Source organism: Anolis sagrei, chromosome X (assembly GCF_037176765.1).
Source record: "Anolis sagrei isolate rAnoSag1 chromosome X, rAnoSag1.mat, whole genome shotgun sequence".
NCBI classification, from domain to species: Eukaryota; Metazoa; Chordata; class Lepidosauria; order Squamata; family Dactyloidae; genus Anolis; species Anolis sagrei.
Genome location: NC_090034.1, coordinates 102,628,268 through 102,645,647, shown reverse-complemented (window position 1 = coordinate 102,645,647; position 17,380 = coordinate 102,628,268). Strand labels below are relative to the sequence as shown.

Genomic DNA, 17,380 nt, shown 5'->3' with positions numbered 1-17,380 from the left:
AGAACGGCCTGCCTCAGGGGAGCGTGCTTGCTCCATCCATGTTCAACATCTACACAAATGACCAGCCACTGCCAGAAGGGACAGAGAACTTCATCGATGCTGATGATCGTGCCATTACTGCTCAAGCGGGGAGCTTTGAGATGGTAGAACAGAAGCTCTCTGAAGCTCTAGGTGCTCTTACTGCCTATTACAGGGAAAAGCAGCTGATCCCTAATCCATCTAAAACACAGACATGTGCTTTCCACCTTAAGAACAGACAAGCATCCCGAGCTCTGAGGATCACCTGGGAAGGAATCCCACTGGAGCATTGTAGCGCACCCAAATACCTGGGAGTCACCCTGGACCGTGCCCTGACCTACAAGAAGCACTGTCAAACAAAAAGTGGGCGCTAGAAACAATATCATACGAAAGCTGACTGGAATAATCTGGGGATCACAACCAGACACAGTGAAGACATCTGCCCTTGCGTTATGCTACTCTGCTGCTAAGTATGCATGCTCAGTGTGGAACACATCTCATCACACTAAAACAGTGGATGTGGCTCTTAATGAGACATGCCGCATCATCACAGGGTGTCTGCGTCCTACACCACTGGAGAAATTACACTGTCTAGCCGGTATTGCACTACCTGACATCTGCCGGGAAGTAGCAGCCAATAGTGAAATCACCAAGGCAGAGACATCTCCAGCTCATCCCCTGTTTGGGTATCAGCCAACGATCAATGACTTAAATCAAGACATAGTTTTCTAAGATCTATAGAAACACTCGCTGGAACACCTCAGCAAGCGAGAGTCCAAAAGTGGCAGGCTCAAACCCAGAACCTCAATCCATGGCTGATACCAAATGAGATTCTCCCCCCTGGGCACACAGAAAAGGTGCTGAACAGACTATGCTCTGGCACCACGAGATGCAGAGCCAACCTTCAGAAATGGGGCTACAAAGTGGAGTCCACGACATGCGAGTCTGGAGAAGAGCAAACCACTGACCACCTGCTGTAATGCAACCTGAGCCCTGCCACATGCACAAGGGAGGACCTCCTTGCGGCAACACCAGAGGCACTCCAAGTGGCCACATACTGCTCAAAGGACATTTAATCAACTACCAAGCTTGCAAACTTTGTGTTTTGTCTGTTTGTTTGTTTTGTTCTGTTAGAAATGTTATACAATTGTCTGGTTGCTGATGACACAATAAATAAGCTTAGGCACAGAAGCACCTAGGAACCTGAGGAACAGCACAAGCTCCACTGCAGAGAAACAGTTTATTAATGGACAGGCAGCTTCTCCTAAAATTAGGGAAATGCATGGGATGCTGGGCATCTGGGCGCTATGGCTTTCAGTCAAGGACAACGGCACAAAAGGGCTTGTTCCTCCCTCGGGCAGCTCAACCTTTTTGCCCTTTGTTGTTGCCATGCGGATTCAGTTCCCCCTCTGAGCAAGTCCCAAATGCCTGTCAGATTAACTAATGTCACTAGCTTTAGCAATGGGGGGCTTATTATGCTTCATGGAAGAGAAAGGAAACCTTGCCTTCGCTTTGGAGCGAAACCCTCCCATTTTCACTCTCACGTTCTCCTCTGCTCCCAAACTCACTCATATTCTCAATGTCCAGAGAGTCGACCACGGACCGCTTGTGCTCGTCGCTGGCGATGGCCCGCTCGAAAGCCTTCTGTTTCACAATCTTGTTGCACTCCTGGTACTTCATCTTGGCGTCCTTGTCGTTTGGTTTCACCTTCACAACCTGGGAGGAAATAAGGAGTTATAGATAGTCAGCCTTTCAACTTTCACAAGAGTCAGAGACATAAGAACCTTGTAAAAAGCTGCAAATAATAATAAAACTTGGAAAAACAACTCTTTTTTGTTATTTTTATCGAGAACTTTCCACATGCATTGAATCTTGTAAATATTTTAAGAAACTATGAATGAAAGCAGAAAGAAAACAGTTATTATATGAGAAAATGCATAGAAATAAATATATAAATGTCATAAATAAATCAATAAATAAAAATAGGCTTACAACTTCCTCTTGGTGCTTATAAATTGCAAAAGGTAAAGGTTTCCTCTGACATTAAGGCTAGTTGTGTCTGACTCTGGGGGGGTGGCGCTCATCTCTATTTCTAAGCTGAAGAGCCGGCGTTGTCCAAAGAAACCTCCAAGGTCATGTGGCAAGCATGACTGCATGGAGCACCGTTACCTTCCCGCAAAAGCGGTACCTATTGTTCTACTCACACTTGCATGTTTTCAAACTGCTAGGTTGGCAGAAGTTGGGGCTAACAATGGGAACTCACCCTACTCCCCAGATTCAAACTGCCAACCTTTTGGACAGCAAGTTCAGCAGCTCAGTGGGTTAATCCGTTGCGCCACTAGTGTTTAACCCATTGCGTTCACTAAACCAGACTGAGTCTTCAGCATGGAATAAATACACATAGTAAAACTATTCCTCTCTATATAAGATTACATCATGTTTATCTTTAGACAATCAAATCCTAATTCTCAAAACTCTCAGAGATCAAATCATTTTTTTTCTGCAAAAGGAAATCAACCAGTGTTCCCAGTCTTTTAAATATATCACTAATGATTTTTCTCTAATCAAAGCAGATAATTTTTGCTATTTAATTTTGTTGACCTTTAAAAAAATTAAAATACATCGTCAAATTTTTTACATAGCATTCTTTCATATATATAAGAATTTTTGCTGTTGCCGATCCAGTTCATATGATCATTTCCATACAATCCAGTTGTGTCAAATATTATGTAACAGATTAACATTTTGAACATGAAATGCCCATGTTGAAATTTTATTTTCATCCAGGAATTTTTTTGAAGTGTTCCCAACCATGCTTGAATATTGAAAAGGGTTTTAGGTGTGCTTTAGCACAGCAGGTTAATCACCAGTTACAACTGCAATAAATCTTGCCAACCAAAAGGCTGACAGTTCGACGCTGGGTTAGGGTGAGCTCCTGACCTTCAGCCCAGCTCCACGTCCACTTAGTGGATCGAAAACAGCAATGTGAGTAGATAAATAGGTACCACGTAGAAAGTGGGGAGGTATTCGGCATGGCAATTCCACCAAAAAGGAGAAAGTTTACGAACTAAAATCACTCTTCTGAAGGGAAGATGGAGTGACAGCACTCCACCCCCCAACCTGTGGCCGGAATCGAACATAGCCTCCAAAATGCTGAAAGATGGGAAAGCCTATAGATACCTCTATCTATGTTGTCTGTCTTGTCATTGTATAATCGGCATTGAATGTTTGCCGTATACGTATTCTGTGATCTGCCCTGAGAGGGGCAGAATATAAATATTGTAAATAAATTAATAAATAGTCAATTTCTGCTATTTCAGCAACTTTTACTATCCAGGAAGAACACATCTGAAGGAATCCCTAGGTCCATGCAACTCTTTAGGAATTCTAGAGGGAGCACATTAATCAACCCAGGGAGGAGTAAATGGCCCACTTGTAAGGAAAGCTCATCTTAGTGGCCCCTGAAACCGCCACATCTTTGCAGTGCAACTCTGAGCAAACTAACCAACATCCCTCAAGTTTGGGCAACCTCAGAGGAAGAAGGGAGGCCTACTTCCTTCCCATCCTGCCTCCCTTCCCACTCACCGTCTCGTAGTCCCGCAAGGCCGCCTTGAACTTGCCCAACGCCATGTTGCTGGTGGCCCTCCTGTAGTAACCTTTGATATATTTCTTGTCCAACTCGATGGCCTTGGTGGCGTCCGCAAGCGCGTATCCGTAGCATTCCGTCCGCAGGTAAGCCAAACTCCGGTTGCCATAATAGATGGCATTCGTGGGGTTCAGTTCAATGGCTTGAGTATAATACTTCACGGCATTCTCGTAGTCCTTTGCTAACAAGGGAAGGAGGGGGGAAAACATAAAAAGAAGAGTCTTTATTGGAGAACTGACACAACAACCATATGCAACCTTATGAGGCACGGTCCAAAGTTGCTCAAGGAAAGGCTAAGGCTTTCTGTAAAGTTCTATAAGGTTTATACCATGTTGCATCCACACAGGACAATATTCCACAAAATGCTGATGATAATAATAAATTATTGTTATTATTGTTATTATTATTATGTGAAAAGATTTTCTACCTTTTGACTGACACTAACTCTGTGGTTGCTTACAAGGTGTCTCTTTTTGTCCCGGCAACACTGAAAATTTGGGCAAGATGAATAATAATAATAATAATAATAATAATGCTGAGCTTGTTGACCAAAAGGCCGCAGGTTCGATTCCGGGGAGTGGCATGAGCTTCTGCTGTAAGCCCTAGCTTCTGCCAACCTAGCAGTTCGAAAATGTATTTATTTATTTACGGCATTTATATGCCACCCTTCTCACCCCGATGGGGACTCAGAACGGCTTACAATATATATTTTCATACAATATATTATATTATTAGCATAGTACAATATCAGTATATATTACTATATTGCACTATACCGTTATATTGTAATATTATTAGTAATATTAACAGCGCTCCATGCAGTCATACCGTCCACATGACCTTGGAGGTGTCTACGGACAACGCTGGCTCTTCGGCTTACAAATGGAGATGAGCACCACACCCCAGAGTCAGACATGACTGGACTTAATGTCAGGGGACTACCTTTACCTTTTATTAGTAATATTACATGTAATGTAAATATATAATTATAATTATAATATTGAATTATTATTACTAGTATTATATTGTATTGTATTACATTATAATATTATAAATATTATATGTATATACAATATACTATATTATATTATTAGTAAAGACAAGATGGAAATGTCTTCTGCTCTCTTCTGTCTTCGCATGCAAATATGAGTAGATCAATAGGTACCGCTCTGGCAGGAAGGTAACGGCGCTCCATGCAGTTATGCTGGCCACATGACCTTGGAGGTGTCTATGGACAACACCGGCTTTTCGGCTTAGAAATGGAGTTGAGCACCACACCCCAGAGTCAGACATGACTGAACTTAATGTCAGGGGACTACCTTTACCTTAAACTTTATTTATACCCCACCACCATCTCCCCAGAGGGGACTCAGGGCGGCTTACATGAGGCCAGGCCCAAAATCATACAACATAATAAACACACAATAACAAAATACATCAAACAATATATGAAATAACAAATAAAATCAACAATATAAAATAACATAATGATGAATGACTGATATTGCAGATGACTGTGCTGGGAATGCTTTTATCTAATCATTATACACAGTTATATTCAAAATTCTCTTGTTTAAGTCTTCAATAATACTGAATTTTACTTGGCTTCTCACTATGCAAGAGCTAGTTTATGTGGTATTTTTAATGTTGCATTGTTTGGTATTTTATAAATGGGTTTATACGTTCTCCCCTATGAACCGTCATGGACGTTAAGATCTTCCGGAGAGGCCCTGCTCTCGGTCCCACCACCTTCGCAAGCGCGTTTGGTGGGAACGAGAGAAAGGGCCTTCTCTGTGGTGGCCCCTCAGCTATGGAACTCTCTCCCGAGCGAGATTAGATCTGCCCCCTCCCTCTTGTCCTTCAGGAGGCTAGTGAAATCCTGCTTATGGAATGAACCATTCCCAGAGTAATGGCTGAAACTGGTTGCAGACCAAAGTGAGTGACCACATATGCGCACTGAGTTGAACATGATCTTGCCTTGGCGATTTGGTATATATGTATTTTATCTATATGTATTTTAATCTTGTATTATTGTATGATATTTTAACTTGCATTAGTAGCATTGAATCCTTGCTGTAAGCTGGTCTAAGTCCCTCTACGAAGGTGAGAAGACCGGGATAGAAAAGTTTTAAATACATAAATACTTGTTTGTTCTATATGTGAAAGACCCACGGACTAAGCATTAGAATCATAGAATCAAAGAGTTGGAAGAGACCTCATGGGCCATCCAGTCCAACCCCATTCTGCCAAGAAGCAGGAATATTGCATTCAAATCATCCCTGACAGATGGCCATCCAGCCCCTGTTTAAAAGCTTCCAAAGAAGGAGCCTCCACCACACTCCGGGGCAGAGAGTTCCACTGCTGAACGGCTCTCACAGTTAGGAAGTTCTTCCTCTTGTTCAGATGGAATCTCCTCTCTTGTAGTTTGAAGCCATTGTTCCACTGCGTCCTAGTCTCCAGGGAAGCAGAAAACAAGCTTGCTCCCTCCTCCCTGTGGCTTCCTCTCACATATTTATACATGGTTATCATATCTCCTCTCAGCCTTCTCTTCTTCAGGCTAAACATGCCCAGCTCCTTAAGCCGCTCCTCATAGGGCTTGTTCTCCAGACCCTTGATCACTTTATATAAATAAAACTGAACTGGAATTGAATTGGTAAAGTTCTTTGAGGTTTAAACTTGTTGCACTCCAAGACTCTGTACACAACACTCACTCCAGTCCAAGGTAAAATAGCAAAGCGGATTATTGAGGACTATGTGAAGAGCAATTCAGCAAAATAGTATATTAAAAATTCAAAGTTCAAATATTAAGATAAATCCACAGAATTCAAAGTACATGAGTAGCATCAAAAACCAGGAATACAAAAGCAGAATAAATCCAAAACATGAGATTCAGGAATAGTCCTCAAAACTTGGAATCATGAGACATGAACAAAAGGGAACACGGAACTAGAAATCTCTTGACTAGACAGAAGCTCTATACTCAAACATCAACCTTGCCTCGACTGGCAAAACAGCCTGCTGGTCTAGCTAATATAGAGAGAAAATCATGCCTTCTCCCATGGGAAACTCATAAGGCCTTCTTGGCTAATAGGCGTCTTGACCTTCCTACATTCTCCTGAGAAGCTCTGTGTTGATGGAACACAAATCTCCTATCTAGCTGCTCATTAGCTTGTCCACCTGGACTCTCATTTCCATGAGCAGTTCTGTTTCTGAGCTTGCTTCCCTAGAGAACTGCCTTTCTGGAATGTGGCCGTCTGACAGAGACTGCACCTTTTCAGGGCTTAAAATTTCTGACTGGCTCTCCTGCTGCTCCTGATGACTTGCAGACCCAGAATCCCTAGTGCCATCGGGCTGACTAACAGGCCCACAATCCCCAGAGAGATCAGCTGCAGGCACAATCAAAGGCTGGACTCCAAGGTTGCTTACACACAGGACAATATTCCACAAAAATGATAATTATTATTATTATTATTATTATTACAACAAGACCCATCTACGAGTCCCATCTATGAGTTCCAATAACAGATCCCAAATGTAGACTCTGCAAGGAAGCAGATGAAACAATAGATCCCATCCTCAAGAAGATCGCACAGACAGACTCCAAGCAGAGGCACAACACCGTTGCTCAGATGATTCATTGCAACTTGTGCCACAAATACCATCTGCCTGCGACAAAGAACTGGTGGAATCACAAGCCGGAAAAAGTTACAGAGAATGAACATGTCAAGCGACTCTGGGACTTCCAAATTCAGACAGACAGAGTTTTGGAGCACAAGACTCCTGACCTCACAATCATGTAAAAAAACAAAGTATGGATCGTGGATGTCGCAATCCCAGGTGACAGCAGGATTGAAGAGAAACAACTGGAAAAGCTGACACGATATGAGGATTTAAAGATTGAACTGCAAAGACTCTGGCACAAGCCAGTAAAGGTGGTCCCAGTGGTGATCGGCACACTGGGTGCAGTGCCTAAAGACCTTGGCCTGCACTTAAACACAATGGGTGCTGACAAGATTACCAGCTGCCAGCTGCAAAAGGCCACCTTATAGGGATCTGCACGCATTATCCGCCAATACATCACACAGTCCTAGACACGTGGGAAGTGTCCGACGGGTGATCCAATACAACAGCCAGCAAAGGGTCTGCTGTGGACTCATCTTGTTCTGTTTCAAATAATGGTAATAATAAATGTATTGTCGAAGGCTTTCATGGCCGGAATCACAGGGTTGTTGCAGTCTGACATGCTGGTTGTGAGAGTGGTCCAGCATTTCTGTGTTCCACTCTCACAACCACCATGTCAGACTACACAGAGAAGCCATTGAAATACACAAGCATGTGGACAATTTCAACAGAAAGGAGGAAACCATGAAAATGAACAAAATCTGGCGACCAGTATTAAAAAACTCTAAAATTACAACAGCACAACAACAGAGAGGAAACAAACAAGGACATCTAATCACCTCTCAACAAAAGATTGCTCCAGGCAATCAAATGCTAATCAAGGTGGTCAGTTGAAACATTCACACCTAGCTCCAGCAGACAAGAGTCCTTTGTCTCACCCTGGTCATTCCACAGATATATAAACCCTTTTTCCTAGTTCCAACAGACCTCACTTCCTCTGAGGATGCTTGCCATAGATGCAGGCAAAACATCAGGAGATAATGCCTCTCTAGACCATGGCCATATAGCCCGAAAAAACCTACAACAACCCGATAATAATAAATGTATTCCCTATCTCTCCTTGTGGCTCAAGACTCATACATAGGTTCATAAAGAGAGATAAAATACAATATTAAAATACGTATAACAATACATGTGCACGCACACTTAAAATACATATTATAATTCTCCGATAAAATACAGATTAAAATTCAGAAATTTGAAAAACAAGGAAAGACAATTGAATGGGATTTGTTATTATCCTTGATTTTCTATCTCCATGGTTTCAGGAATATATCCCCTGCGAATACAGGGGTCATGCTGTATTTTCATAAGTCTCTTCGCAGGAGGCATGGATTCTAATTTGCCTGGAGGATCTGAAAATGGAAGTGGGATGGTGCTACCATTAGGCTGAATGAGCAATCGCACACCCCTAAGCTGCTACACACGACACACAAATGACACACAAACATTAAATGCACATTGAATTGCAATAATTGTCCATTTAAACACAAGATTGGTTAGGAGGTTCAATGGCACAGCGAGAACGGAAATCATTAAGGCTGAAACTACACAGAAATATGCACATTAGTGTCTACATGGAACTCCCTTACTTCATGTCCAAGCCAGAATGAAATATAACCTAAGGCACTAGAAGACCTTATGTCAGAAGCCAGTTTGGCTAAGGATTACAAAACAGTCACATTGTGGAAATTGGCAAAGACGCAACCAAATGTAGCTTGAGAGTCCAGGATTCCCCAATAACATTCTTTGAACCACAAGTTAAGGATCCAAGCCTGCAAGGAAGGCAGTGATATCCTCCTGCAAGAGCTAGTTTACAAGGAGTACTTTGGGAGAATACAATCACGGTGTTAAAGGTATTCCCATTTTGTGTTAGCTTTTATCACTGCAATGTAAGTATTCAACAATATTTTTATCTTTCATAAAAAATATTCAAATATTTAATTAGTCTTACCAGTTTATAGTTGTGGACCTTTCAATGCTGAGCAAATTGGGTCTTTGGATTGTAATAAAGTTTTGCTGGATTGATCAAATGTTGTATTTTAATGCCTCACTCTATGTTTTACCTACACTGTTCTGTTTCTTTCATTGGTGGTTACTAGGCATGTGCAATCCATGGTTCTAAATGGTTCTAAAGTACTTACAAAACTAAAGTTCTGGTGGTGAAAACTACGAGGCGCTGGTGCTTTGCTTCTACAGTGTTGCTAAAGTTCTGGTGGTGAAAATTTCAGAACTCTAACAAAACTTTCAAAATTTCATTATAAATGGCAGTTCCTAATTGTTTCTGTCATAAAAATCATCAATAAAGAAATAATAATGAAATTTTGAAAGTTTTGTTAGAGTTCTGAAATTTTCACCACCAGAACTTTAGCAACACTGTAGAAGCAAAGCACCAACGCCCCCTAGTTTTCACCACCAGAATTTTAGTGTTGTGCTTTAGAACCATTTAGAACAGTGGTTCTCAACCTGGGGTCCCCAGATATTTTTGGCCTTCAACTCCCAGAAATCCTAACAGTTTGTAAACTGGCTGGGATTTCTGGGAGTTGTAGGCCAAAAACATCTGGGGACCCCAGGTTGAGAACCACTGATTTAGAACCATGGATTGCACATGCCTAGTGGTTACCATGCTCTGACTTATAAGAAACCCTGCTTGGATATCAAGCAAAAAGTGGGTGCTAGAAACAATATCATAAGAAAGCTGACTGGCACAACTTGGGGATCACAACCATACACAGTGAAGGCATCTGCCCTTGTGCTTTGCTACTCTGCTGCTGAGTATGCATGCCCAGTGTGAAACACATCTCACCACGCTAAAACAGTGGATGTGGCTCTTAATGAAGTGATTGAACAGAAGGTCTCTGAAGCTTTAGGTGCTCTTACTACCTATTACAGGGAAAACCAGCTGATTCCTAATCCATCTAAAATGCAGGCGTATGCTTTTCACCTTAAGAACAGACAAGCATCCCGAGCTCTGAGGATCACCTGGGAAGGAATCCCACTGGAGTATTGCAGCATACCCAAATACCTGGGAGTTGCCCTGGACCGTGCTCTGACCTACAAGAAGCACTGTCTGAATATCAAGCAAAAAGTGGTCACTAGAAATAATATCATACGAAAGCTGACTGGCACAACCTGGGGATCACAACCAGACACAGTGAAGACATCTGCCCTTGCGCTATGCTACTCTGCTGCTGAGTATGCATGCCCAGTGTGGAACACATCTCACCACGCTAAAACAGTGGCTGTGGCTCTTAATGAGACATGCCGCATTATCACAGGATGTCTACACCCTATGCCACGGGATAAATTATGTTTAGTCAGTATTGCACCACCTGACATCTGCCAGGAAGTAGCAGCCAGCAATGAAAGGACCAAGGCATTGACATCTTTGGCTCATCCTCTCTTCAGATATCAGCCAGCACGCCAATATCTTAAAACAAGAAACAGCTTCCTAAGATCTACAAAGATACTCGCAGGGACATCTCAGCAAGCAAGAGTCCAAAAGTGGCAGGCGAAAACCTGGAACCTCAATCAGTGGCTGAAACCGGATGAGAGACTCCCTCTGGGCACACAGAAGACTGAGCGATCTAGAAGGCGCTGAACAGGCTGCACTCTGGCACCATGTGATGCAGAGCCAATCTTAAGAAATGGGGCTACAAAGTGGAGTCCACAACATGTGAGTGCGGAGAAGAGCAAACCACAGACCACCTACTACATACAATGCAGCCTAAGCCCTGCTACATGCACAATGGAAGACCTTTTCACAGTGACACCAGAGGCACTCCAAGGGGTCAGCTTCTGGTGAAAGGACATTTAGTATAAGGCCAAGTTTTTAAATTTTGTGTTTGTAAATATATTAAAACTGTACCCTCATGATAAATCTATATAAATAAAAATGTAATGTTCGTTTGTGGGATTAACAGAACTCAAAAACCACTGGGGGAATTGACACCAAATTTGGACACAAGACACCTAACAACCCAATGTATGTCCTTCGCTCATAAAAACACTGAAAAACACAACAGAAGGGACTTTAAAAGCCCCAAAAAGCTAAATGACAATACAGAAAAAGGGAAGAAAGAGGGAGGGAAGGGGAGGAAAAAAAGAAAGGAAGGAAGGAAGGAAGGAAAGAAAGAAAGAAGGAGGGAGAAAAAGAAAGAAAGAAAGAAAGGGAAAAGGAAGCATGGAAGCAAAGAGAGAAGGAAAGGGATAGAGAAGGAAGAAAGGAGAGAAAAAGGGGGAAAAGAAAAAGGGGGAAGGAAGGAAAGAGAAGGAAGGAGAGAAGGAAAAAAAGGGAAAGAATGAAGGAAAGAGAGAGAGAAGGAAGGGGGGAAGATGTAGAGAAAGAGGGAGGGAAGGAAAGAAGGAAAGAAGGAAAGAGAAAGAAGAAAAGAGAGACAGAAGCGAAAGAAAAAGGGGGAAGGAAGGAAAGAGATAGAGAAGGAAGGAAGAAGAGAAGGAAAGACAGGAAGGAAAGAGGGAGTGAAGGAAGAAGGGAAAGAAGGAGAGAAAGAGGGAAGGTTGGCCAAAGCAACGTGTGGCAGGTACAGCTAGTAAATAAATAAAATGGATGGTTACTAACTGAAATAAATGAAATATAATATATGTGAGAGTGTACAGGTTTATGACAGGTTACTTGGAGGAAATTCCTTCCTGCTACATCCCCAAAAAAGCAAAGCAATGGTTCACAGAAGGTGGCTGACCAATTAATGCAACCTTTCATGCAACAACAGTTATTTAAAATGAAACAGCACAGCTTTTATGACATTACTGGACTCAGAGCTGCAAATCTGCTGGCCGCAGCATCACCTCCAAAGATTACATTGCCTTTAAATGCTAATCCCACTCACGGATAACAATGCTCCCTGACTGAAGAGATCGTTCTAGTGGGTGTGTGGGTGATTTGTCACATGAGATACAACAGGCATGAGCAAACTTTGGCCTTCCAGGTGTTTTGGACTTCAACTCCCAAAATTCCTAACAGCCTATCGGCTGTTAGGAATTGTGGGAGTTGAAGTCCAAAACACCTGGAAGGCCAAAGTTTGCTCATGCCTGAGATACAAGGTCAGACTCTGAATCCACAACATTTCATCCAGGCAGGAAATACAAAGGACCTGAGTATTGCTAAACTAATACTAGGATCCCAAACAAGACCTTTGGCCCTTTAGGTCAGTAGTCCTCAACCAGATATTGCAAGGCTCTCAGAAGTTACGGCCAAATTGGCAATACAGACAGTCCCCAAGATATGACTTAGATATGACTCATAGTTAAGAACAGGGCTGAGACAACACGAAGCGAGAGAAATCGAACCCTTGGAAGGGAAATTCACTTCTGGAAGAGATATTATCATGAGGAAAAGCAGTCTCAGCTGAAGCTTTATCACCAATACTTGTTTCCATGAGCTAAATTTTTCAAAATCCAATTCTCACAGGGACAGAAAGAGAGGTGAAATCTCTTGAACAGGGATACAGACACCAAAACAAACACCACTGGGGTGTTAACCCTTCCCTATGCTATCCAAAGCATGCTCTCCCTCCCTCCTCCTCTCTCTATATATATTTGACTGGAGATAAACTTATAATATGTCCTTGTTCTAACATACATATTCAACTTAAGAACAAACCTACAAAACCGATCTTGTCTGCAACCCGGGGACTGCCTGTAGTGTGAGATAATTGGAGTTGTAGTCCAACAATGTGTATCTCCTTTTCTTCAAGGATTTGCAGAAAAACATGGATTGCAGGCTGCATCAAAAGAAATTTGGGTGTAGATCGAGGGAAGTCATGATGCTTCTCTAGTCTGCTTTGGTGAGACCTCTTAACCTGGCATACTTTGTCCAATTCTGGGCACCACAGATCAAAAACGATATTGACAAGCTGGAAAGTGTCCAGAGGAGAGCAACTAAAATGATCAAAGGTCTGCCCTGCATCTCCACTATGTTTATGTTTATTATTATCTTTATTAATGCCGTGCTTTTGCTTTCCGCTGTGTTTATTATGTTTATTTATACCCTGCTTTTGCTCTCCACTGTGTTTATATTTATTATGATGTTTATTTATAATCTTCTTTTGCTTTCCACTTTGTCTGTTTATTATTATCTTTATTTATACCCTGCTTTTGCTCTCCACTGTGTTTATGTTTATTATTATGTTTATTTATAGCCTGCTTTAAGGAGACTCAAAGTGGCTTGCATTAAAAACATTTCAATACCATTTTAAAATCCACATATATATATATATACACATACATACACACACACACATATATACACACAAACATTGAAATAGAATTAAAAATCAATGGTATTAAATAAAAATCCATAAAATTGATTTAAATGTATTCAAAGCTGAACGATATAAAGAAATAGCATATAGTAGGTATTGATATAAATAACAGGCCTAACTCAAACTATGCCCTGCCTTGAACTATGTATTGATTTGATATTGATATTGAAACACAGTTTTGAAAGGTCATTAAGACAAATAGGGGCAAACTTAATGTAACACTGATTTATTTATATCCTGCTTTATATCTCTATATGCACACTCAAAGTGGCTCAAAATCAAAACATTACAACTTAAAAATAAACAAATATACAATAATAAAACAGTATATCATTACATTATTATATATTACCCATAGTAATTATATTTAATATATCAGTATGACTATATCACAATATTATTAATATATATTATATTGTATTATTATTAGTATTATACTATATTACATTATAATATTATTGATGTTATATGTATGTGTAATCGTTGGTTTTAATTCAAACACAATATTATTAATATATATTATGATATTGTATTATCATTAGTATTATACTGCATTACATTATAATATTATTGATGTTATATGTATGTCTAATCGTTGGTTTTGATTCAAATACAATATTATAAATATATATTATTATATTGTATTATTATTAGTATTATACTATATTACATTACAATATTATTGATGTTATATGTATATATAATCGCTGGTTCTAATTCAAATACAATATTATTAATACATATTATCATATTGTATTATTAGTAGTATTATACTGCATTACATTATAATATTATTGATGTTATGTATATATAATTGTTGGTTTTAATTCAAATACAACATTATTAATATATATTATTATTGATGTGATATGTTTGTATAATGTTGGTTTTAATTCAAATACAATATTAATAATATATATATATATATATATATTGTATTATTAGTAGTAGTATTATTATACTGTATTAAATTATATTATTGATGTTATATGTATAATATAAATATTATTGTTATATATATAATATAAATATTATTGATGTTATATGTATAATATAAAAGTTGGCTTTAAGTCAAATAATTATTATAAAATGCATGCTTCAGTTCCTCACAACTCCAGGTATTCTTGGTAGACACGGATTATCTAGACCCGGCACAGTCTGGCTTTAGGCCGGGACATGGTACCGAGACAGCCTTGGTCGCCTTAGTGGATGATCTGCGCCGGGAGCTCGACAGGGGGAGTGTGTCCCTGTTGGTGCTGCTGGACCTCTCAGCGGCCTTCGATACCGTCGACCACGGTATCCTTCTGGGACGCCTCGCAGGGATGGGTCTTGGAGGTACTGTTTTGCAGTGGCTCCGGTCATTCCTGGAGGGTCGATCTCAGAAGGTGTTGTTGGGGGACACCTGTTCAACCCCACAACCATTGTCTTGTGGGGTTCCTCAGGGCTCAATATTATCTCCCATGTTGTTTAACATCTACATGAAGCCGCTGGGGGAGATCATCCGGAGTTTCGGGGTACGGTGTCATCTGTACGCGGATGATGTCCAACTCTGTCACTCCTTCCCACCTGCTACTAAGGAGGCTGTCCAGGTCCTGAACCGGTGCTTGGCCGCTGTGACGGTCTGGATGAGGGCGAACAAATTGAAATTGAATCCAGACAAGACAGAGGTACTCCTGGTCAGTCGCAAGGCCGAACAGGGCATAGGTTTACAGCCTGTGTTGGATGGGGCCGCACTCCCCCTGAAGACGCAGGTTCGCAGCTTGGGTGTGACCCTGGACTCATCGCTGAGCCTGGAACCCCAGGTTTCGGCGGTGACCAGGGGAGCATTTGCACAGCTAAAGCTTGTGCGCCAGCTGCGCCCGTACCTTGGGAAGTCTGACTTGGCCACGGTAGTCCACGCTCTGGTTACATCCCGTTTAGACTACTGCAACGCTCTCTACGTGGGGTTGCCTTTGAAGACAGCTCGGAAGCTCCAACTAGTCCAACGCTCGGCAGCCATGATTTTAACAGGAGCGGAGCGCAGGGAGCATACAACCCCCCTGTTGCGCCAACTCCACTGGCTACCGATCTGCTACCGGGCTGAATTCAAAGTGCTGGCGTTGGCCTTTAAAGCCCTAAACGGTTCCGGCCCAAGCTACCTATCTGACCGCATCTCTGCCTATGAACCCACCAGGACTTTGAGATCTTCCGGGGAGACCCTGCTCTCGATCCCGCCTGCTTCTCAAGCTCGGCTGGCGGGGACGAGAGATAGGGCCTTCTCGGTGGTGGCTCCTCGGCTGTGGAACGCCCTTCCTGCGGACATTAGACTGGCACCATCTCTAATGGTATTCCGCAAAAAGGTGAAGACCTGGATGTTTGTGCAGGCGTTTGAGTAATTTAGTGCAATCTGGTAATGGAACATAGGAATGGAACAATGGACGACGAACCTGGACTACGCTTGGATGATGAGAAGATTGGGTACGGTTGTTTTTTGTAATAATTGTGCATTGTAATTGCTTATTGGTAATTTATGGATAATGTGTTAAGTCAATTGTTATATGTTGTATGGAACCACTGCTGTTTCTACTGTTTTTACTGTTTGTGAACCGCTGTGAGTCGCCTTCGGGCTTGAGATACAGCGGTATATAAGCAAAGTAAATAAATAAATAATACTCTCCCCTTTTCAGGCTCTCCTCCCTGTCCTTCAAGGAGACCCCTTTACTCCTATTGGCTACTCTAGTTCCCGCCTTTGCCATTCTCTCCCTTTCATTGGTCAATGGAGAGACCTCTCCCTCCCCCATTGGAGGTTCGACTGAGAAGCCCCGCCCCTTCACCAGTTGGCCCCGCCCTCCAAAAAAACCTCTTTTCTGTCAATGAGAACCCCTATTTTCCTATTGGCTACTTTAGTTCCCCCTTAGCCAATCGCTGCCTCGCATTAGATAACGCAGAACCCGCCCTCCGCTTCTCATTGGCCAGTCAAGTTGGAGGCCCCGCCCCTTTTCGGGTTGCCCCGCCCCTACCGAGGCCCCGCCCCTTTTCTCCTCAGGGAGCGAGGCCACGCCCCCTCCGCTACCTTTGAAGTAATCGTTCGCCTGAGTCTTGAGGGATTCGGCCCGCTCCATTGTCCCCGGCTCCCCTTCCTGAGGCGGCCGCCCGGAGCTGCTCCCTCCTGCACCGGCGCCGCTCTCCGCCCTCTCTCCCTCCGCCATCGCCGCCGGGCCGTAAAACGAACCGTCGCGACGAAAAGCCGTCAAGCGCGGACGTCGCAAACCACAATCTGGTGGAGAGGGGGCGGAGCCAGAGATGACGTCATACAGACGTATTACGCATGCGCAGAAGCAAACCCGGGCGGACTCCTAGCCGGCAAACCACAATCTGGTGGAGAGGAGGGGGCGGAGCCAGAGATGACGTCACGCTGACGTGTTACGCATGCGCAGAAGCAACCCCGGGAGAACTCCTAGCCGTGGTTTCCATCCCTAGTTTAGGAGGCGGGGTCCGAATTCATACGTCATCGCCTCCTTCAAGGGCGGAGCCAGAGGGAATCCTGGAACGTCATTGGACAGAATAAGTGCCCTAAGATGCTGTGATTGGCTGTTTGGTGATTGGACAGGCGCCGAGCTGGAAGGCAATTGGTGCGCGTCTATTTGCGGCTAGACGTGACGTCAGTGTTTCTAGGCAAGATTCCCAAAGCTTTTGAGTCTTTTTTATTTTATGAATTTCTTTATATCTTTGCTTTATCTTTCCATCACAATTAAAAACATTACAATACAAC

At 42.3% G+C, this 17,380-nt stretch overlaps 1 protein-coding gene across 1 annotated transcript in view; it reads right to left on the bottom strand.

The window, feature by feature from the left end:
* The window catches only part of LOC132781880 (serine/threonine-protein phosphatase 5), a 48,936-nt gene extending 32,053 nt beyond the window's left edge, over positions 1-16,883 (bottom strand). The window contains exons 1-3 of the mRNA XM_060786407.2: positions 16,682-16,883; positions 3,604-3,845; positions 1,587-1,734 (exon numbers count right to left, since the gene is read on the bottom strand). Of these exons, the coding sequence (XP_060642390.2) occupies positions 1,587-1,734; positions 3,604-3,845; positions 16,682-16,817 (526 nt within the window). The 5' untranslated portion in view covers positions 16,818-16,883. The remainder of the gene's footprint in view (positions 1-1,586; positions 1,735-3,603; positions 3,846-16,681) is intronic.
* Positions 16,884-17,380: the final 497 nt, after the last annotated feature.